The sequence below is a fragment of the Siphateles boraxobius genome, unplaced genomic scaffold (assembly GCF_051911475.1).
Source record: "Siphateles boraxobius isolate OS27281-9 unplaced genomic scaffold, OSU_SipBor_1 130, whole genome shotgun sequence".
Taxonomy (NCBI): domain Eukaryota; kingdom Metazoa; phylum Chordata; class Actinopteri; order Cypriniformes; family Leuciscidae; genus Siphateles; species Siphateles boraxobius.
The window spans coordinates 21,829,095-21,836,511 of NW_027508734.1; the positions used below are offsets into that span (position 1 = coordinate 21,829,095).

Below are 7,417 nucleotides of genomic sequence, written 5' to 3' on the forward strand. Positions count from 1 at the left end.
AGGCAAAAATGTTGCAGAATATGTATTTTATGGTCTAAGTTGTAGTAGGCTAGGCTACATCTTAACTAAAACTGGGGGGTGGGGGGAGTGTAAAGACACTTAAAAGACACTAAAACATAAGCAGACTTCCGTCTCTTCTACCTGACCTGTCCAACTCATGTCATCTTGTTCTGTGTGAAAGGCACTTTGGTCGTTTAAAAAAAACAAACAGAACCCTACTCGTTTTCTTTTGTTAAAGCTGTAGTCGTTTGAACTTTTACACGTAGGCTAGATGTATTTACGCAAGATTATAATAAATAGTCTATAGGTAGGCTATATCACAATTTAGTCAAACAATTTGAGGAATTATGACTATTTAACTTCTGCAGTTTCTACGGGTTTTTTTTTTCAGTGTCAAGACAAACATGCTGCTTCAACAAATGGCCATTTTAACAAGTTTCATATATTCAACTCAAGGACACCTATATCTAAATATTAGTTAATATATTAACACGAGTTAATGGTTTGCAACATTTAAGTAATTACGTGGACTGATAGCCTATGGACTTTTTAAAACACCCCTCGTCCATCGATCGGGGGGGGGGGGGGGGTCTTCTAAATAAATCCAAAATTAGGCATTCATTTAAACCCCCTTTAAAGTCCAACTTTTCTTTTACCAGACTTACTTTGCTTTAATGATGAGTGATGACAATATGAACCTGTACATTCCAAAACTAGAGCCCCCTACTACATTATCCGCCTCTCTGAGCTAACATTGCTTGCTTTATTTGTCTCTTCATAGAGGATTTTTTTTTTATTGTTAATGTTTCAATATGCTTTACTATTACGTTGAATTTATCAACAGTTACTTTACAAATGAGTGAGTTTAAGAATGTTAAGTTTGGATGTGACAAAAAAAAGTTGAATCCACATATAAATATAGTACTTCAGTGTAAATAGGCTGCCTGTTTGCGTAAAGGATATCAAAAAAAGGAAAACGTAAAAAAGTAAAAGCTCCACAACGCTGCAACAAGCAAGGTGCACAATTTCTCTCTCCAGCCCCTATAGCCTACTCACACACTCTGACAGATACAAATAAATACATTTAAACATATAGGCTACCAGAAACACACAACTTAAAAGACATAGCATGGGAAAACACCGGGGATTAGATTTAGATTGTATTACCTTGCACGGATAATCCACAGTAACCCAGAGAAAGTAGACAGAAGAACCAGATATTCTCCACCGCCATGTACAGCGTTTGATTTCCAGCAGCGGGGTAAAGCAGTGTGCTTTATATGACCGCTACAAGCTACATGCATATAATGGAATTCGGGAAATAATCTCTTCAGGTTTAATTCGTTTCGCGTAATTTCACGTATTTCCCTTTCGCGCGCTCCCCCTAACCTATAACATAACGTGGTCGTGTTAGTCGGGGAAGAGTCGTCGTGTCTCTCGGCGCCTCATCGCCATGTTGTGTCCAAATGTTAAGTGTGTGTGAGAGTCTGTTAGCTCTCTTTACACACACACACCAGTGAGTCCCGCTTTAGGTGTCCACTAGAGCTGCATGAAACGCTGCCAGTATCCTCACACACCCCCTTTCCGTGTACACTGCTGCACGCTAGTTTCACCAAACGCGCTGCGCCAAACACACGATACAACAATGTAAAATGAACATACATTTATTTATTTAGAGCTTCGTATTTCGGTAGTAGCAATGAGAAAATACACCCTTATCTGCTGATATGTTCCCAGTTCTCCCCAGTGTATTATAAAGTCAGAAGTGTGTTCTATATTCACAATATCATTAATTGTAAATTCAATGTTACAAACACAATTCCATGTGCCACTATAATCCACAACAGAATTATATGTCAATAACATTCACTTGTTTATTGATATGCAAGTCATAGATTCACTATAGTATGCAACACACACAGTAGGGGTTGCAGGACCCTCTGCCATGACCTTCAAATGGGCTGAGAGAGAATTCTTCTCTCCTGGTGTCTGAGGGGGCGAGAGATCACATGTGATCATCCATGTCATGTGCTCCTACAGGCTGAGGATACCACTCCGCCTGACCACTGAGTCAGCCATGTGCACGGGACCCTATAGCCAACTACTGTCTCTGAACACAAATCTATCCATCATCTATCTGTGTATCTAACTAAAAGAAGAAAAGGTTTATACTCTTTATACATCACACAACTAAAAGATACCGGGTATAAATTATGTTATCATATACACCACATGGCAACATTTTGAGGAGAGGGTCCAGCCTTGAGTATTTACAGAACAGATTAGAGAAAAGAATGGGAGATTATTATGTAAAGCATTTATTCATTACCCATGGAAGTATGTTTTATGGTACAGGCTTTAATATTTTATAGTGTTTGTGCATGTGGATTCCGCCTTAGGCCAATCATGTTCAGAATGGGCTAAGATATTTTATCTCTCTCAAGTCCCAACTGCAAACCGATGGGCTTCCTTGGGGTAACCGTATCCAAACCGCAGAGGGACTGAAACAGATCAAACAACGGGGATGTCCCTCCTGCAGCTGCTGTCTCTCCAAACAGCACTGCTCCTGTAAGCAGAGTGTGTTCACTCGGTAAATATCTCCTGCCTCTCTGTGCTGTTGTGACTCTAGATTGCTCCGCTTCCACCACATCAAAGGCACTTTTGTCATGGCATAATGGAGTGATTGTGTGCTCGTTGTTTTTAGGGTGGGCTGCTTTTGCTTCAAAACAAAAACAAATAAAAAGAACGATTATGCATTTGTTACAGACGCAAAGAAACACCCCAAAACACAAATATGCTGTTTACACATCTCGAACATCCTTTCAAATCCGTTCATTTGGGCTGATAAAGCTCGTTTAGGGTTATAAACTGCTTGCATGAATGAAAGCTCCCTCAGTCCTGAGTACATAAAAGTATGTTTTGTCAAACCAATATAGAATTATAGTACATTTTAGGTCTTGTCAGCAATCAGATGCCTTTGAAGAAGTCAGAGGAAACCTTATTGCCCTAAGCTTGATCTGAAATCTGAGTCATGCTGTTCATTGCACGATTCAGTGAATGAATGAGATGAACTTTACATCCTTGAAACGACACATGCCAGTGAATTTAAAGCCAAGGCATTTTAGAAATGTTTTATTCCGCTGTTATTCATTATGGAACTGTTACACATCTGAAGGAGAAAATCAATACAGTATTTTTTTCAGAGTGAAAGACTCTAAATAAGGGATGACACATGAAATGAAAAAGCTGTAGAAAAGTGTTCCGTTTAAAAAAAACGAATACCCTTTTTGCAGTGCATATACTGTAGCACTCAAGTTTTATACAAAATGTACTGGGAAATACTTTTCTGCTCTGGGGCATTCAATGTAGCCATGAGGGGTTCTAGATGTCCTCACAAAATGAGGACATGAATTGTGCTTTTAAATGAAAATAAAAAATAATTAATAAGAGTTTCGATTTTTAGGATTTTAATATTATTCAAAGTATAGGAATGAATGCCTCACTTACAGTTTTTCTTGTCTGGACAAAATGACCCATCATCTATTTGAACCAGCAGATCCAATCCCCAAATATGATGGTGTTGTAAACTGCCCTGCCCAGTTACTACCCCACTCTTCAGTCATTGAAAGGGCACCAAATGTATGCTTGGCACAGTCAGCATATCACCATGGTTACTGAGACTCAGGAGTGGCACATAGGCATAGGACAAAAAGCTCAGTGGTACAATTGGTGGTCCAGTGCCACTTTGATACGCTGGTATGCGGCCCAGAGAGGGAGTAGAAAGGTATGTAGGCTACTACTGTACGAATGGAGTGGCACCCAAGAAGTAGCCTGAAATCTCACCGCAATATATTGAAGGTCAGGTTTTGCTTGGCTTATTTTCCTGGACTCCAAAAAAAGTATGAACTATTGTTGTTGTGGCTAAAAATATGATTCCTGTTGGCTTGATATAATATATAGCTCTCTCTCTCTCTATTTCCTTTTATCCCTGGGAACAAGCAATAGCTTATTATTATTTATACTAACATTTCCTCATTCAGAAGTTGTGGCATATTTGAAGCTGGTGGGAAACACTGCAAGAAACAATGAATAGCCTATCGCATTTTATACAACAGTTAGTGTCAGTTCTTAAATCTGATTGGCTGAGCAGTCTTCCAAGACTGCTGATATTTAGTCCGAAAGCAATTGGACTTTTGTAGCACTCCGCTCATCTAGTGTTTGTATTGTCAGTGTGTGTTTTAGTGGTGGGGATTATCAGTAGGTTTCTCATTACACTGACATGTCCACCTAACCCAGTGGGACCTCAGTTAATTTACATTATTTTTTATTATTATCTTAAAAGAATCTAACTCTAATCTAAATTAAAATGCTACACAAGCATAAAATCATGATATAAACTGAAATCATATTTCTGCCCCATTTTTCTTCTGGAATCAGTATGTTTTAATGGATTTAATTTAATGTATGAACATTCCTTTCTGTTAATACAAAGTTTGAAAACAAGCAGGATTTTCATAATTGCAGTAGAAATACCGGAAAAATAGGCCTATATCCTAAAAGGCTTTTTTGAGTCAATAAGGTTGAGAAACACTGACCTAAATGATTCCTGAATGAGGAACGAAACACTACTTCGCGTTGCCCTGAAAACACAACGGCTGTGGCTACGTTTGGAACTATTATCTCAGCAAAAATAAATAAAGTAACTAACATTATTGTGTCTAAATGTAAAGGATGCTGTCACATTTAACGTGAGCATCGACATGCAGTCTCTTCAATGGGAATCCACGTGATTTGGAATTTTGCATGTGAGCGAAAGAATTCCATATGCAGATTTCGCAACAGGACTACAGAAAGCTGCTTAACAGTTTATGCTCTGTTTTGTTATTATCATGCTGTTTTGGTTTCCCTGTTTGCCTTTCTGTGTTCCCTAGTTAGTTTCCCTGGTTGTTAAGTTCCTGCACCTGTTCTGTTTGACATTGATTACGCTCCTCATGTATTTAAGCCCTGTGTTTCCTTAGTTCCTTGGTCCAGTATCGTCAATTCGTCAATGTTAACGTGGTTGTGTTTGTGTTACCTCCTGCAAAGTGGTCTGTTATGGATTTATTAAAGACTCTTTTTGTTCCCTAACAGTTCGTCATTTAGCTCACTACAACCAACCGTGACAGCTTGTTTTGAAAGTGAAAGTTGTGTTTTTATACTATACTATTGGCGATAGACAATAAACCTTTTTGTACAAGAATCTTTGCATAAATTTTACTAATGTGACCATACCCTAAATCTTTCTATATTAACTCCTTGCTTATTGCGTTATTGTATCTTAGAGAGAGTGACTCGGCTGTGTCCAGCCCTTCCCATTAACAATGAACACAGCTCAGTGGAGATCCACCCTCAAAGGGATTCTACCTCCTCGATGGCCTGTCCATCAATACTAGACCCACTATAGTCGCATAAATCTACATAGACTTAAACCCATCCGTTTTTAAAATAGGTTTGCATAAAAGTGCACCACAAAGATTCCATTGATGGAGCCATGAACATGACCCTATTTTACTGTATAGTGAGGAAGAGGAGGACAGTGGTCAAAAAGAGAGGGTGCTCTCATCATAATGACCATAAAAGTGGATTTTAAATGCTCGTAAAGCAGTGCGTGCTAGAGACAGGAGGAATCCGTCCAGTGCGGCTAACCACCGTGCCATCATGAACATCCCATAAATGGGAGTGTTGTTAGCCAGCGGGAGAGAAACCCTTTCCCAGAGTACACTTATTTACATTTGGACTCTCTGCTGAATGTCATTAACACACTGCTCCAAACAAGAACTGTGAAGTGTATAGTCCGACTGAACCTGATGAATGTGGGGGGATGGAAGGACAGAAGCAGAGAGAAAAATGGCAAAGAGGGAAGGGACGAGATGGAGGTAAAGAAAGGTTGTTGTATAGAGAAATGATAAAAAAGAGAAAAAGATCTTGAGCCAAAGACATATCACAAAAGATGAAACTAAGAAACACAGAGCTTTAAAAACTCTAAAGGTTTACTTTTTAGGTCTATTCGATAGAATCATTTATAATCATATAAATAAAAAGGTGAAATCAATCAAAGCAGAAGGGGAAAATTAAGAGTTACAAGGACAGGACAGGATTTTTAAAGGATGTAAACAGAAGAAACGTATAAGAGAAAGAAATACAAATATATTGTAGAAGAAGCATATTCAGTTAGAAAGCAACTAATAATGATTTTTGCTGGCAAAATAATATTTGACTGGGTTTATGTGTATGTGATATGTTTTCCCTTTTCATCTTCCATATACATACTGTAGAAGCATGTGAGCACAAGTAGACCACTGTTGAAAAGTTTGTTTTTATTTATTCAGCAAGAAAGCATTAAATTGATCAAACAAAATGTTGCAAAAATGTTCAATTACAAATAAATGCTGTTCTTTTTTTAACTATTCATCAAAGCATTCTGGAAAAAATACATGTCATGGTTTCCACAAAAATATTAATCAGCACAACTGTCTTCAACAATGATAATAATAATAATAAATATTTCTTGAGCACCAAATCAGTATATTAGAATGATTTCTGAAGGATCATGTGACAACGAAGAATTGTAATGATGCTGAAAATTCAGCTTTGCTATCACAGGAATAAATTACATTTTAAAATATAATCAAATAGAAAAGAGTTATTTGAATTGGAATAATATTTCACAATATTACTGTATTTTTAATCAAATTAAATGTTGCCATGGCGGTGAGCATAAAAGACAAGTGTCATGGCGATAAGGCCTTTTAAGATGTCAGTCCCACTGGATGAGAGAGAATAGGAGAGTCCACTGACATCAGTGACACTATACAGTACTAAGGAGTGAAGACTCTTGTGTGTAAGTGCTTGACAATCAGCACATTTAAATTTTTATAGACTCCCCAGTAACTAGACATTGAGAACCGATTGGCATGTAACTCCTCCTCTTTAGGATAAGCACTTTAGCCTGTCTTAGGGAGTCAAGCTGGCCTTTTGTCCTGGAGAAGATTATGAAAATGTTATCGTGCTTTAAAAGTATAATAACAGAGATGAGGATGGTACACATTTAAAAAGTGCTTATTAAAATGAATGACAGATGTCATGTGAATGGGGGTTTCTCTTTGCTTAAATAAAATAAAAAATAAAAAAAGTGAGTCAGGGAGAAAGTGGTTGCAGTAGGCTACCCCCTACAGACAATACTACCAAAATGCACATAATAACAACACCTCTGAAGAACGGAAGAACTCTATTACATAGCCTTGTCTTTAGATTTAACATTAGAAGACAGCAGACATTGCCTAGAATGACTCAAAAACAGTTTAGCATCATAATAACGTAGTGTATTAGCCCTGGGCTGTGCAAACTCGGCCTTGGAGGAGTCCTGCGGTCTGTCATG

The 7,417-nt window shown here is 37.9% G+C and overlaps 1 protein-coding gene across 1 annotated transcript in view; it reads right to left on the reverse strand.

Annotated features, from left to right (window-relative positions):
• Nucleotides 1-1,479, reverse strand: part of igdcc4 (immunoglobulin superfamily, DCC subclass, member 4) — a 106,817-nt gene extending 105,338 nt beyond the window's left edge. Inside the window, exon 1 of the mRNA XM_077228663.1 lies at nt 1,168-1,479. Coding sequence (XP_077084778.1) covers nt 1,168-1,234 — 67 coding nt within the window. The 5' untranslated portion in view covers nt 1,235-1,479. The remainder of the gene's footprint in view (nt 1-1,167) is intronic.
• Between the last annotated feature and the right edge of the window lie 5,938 nt (nt 1,480-7,417).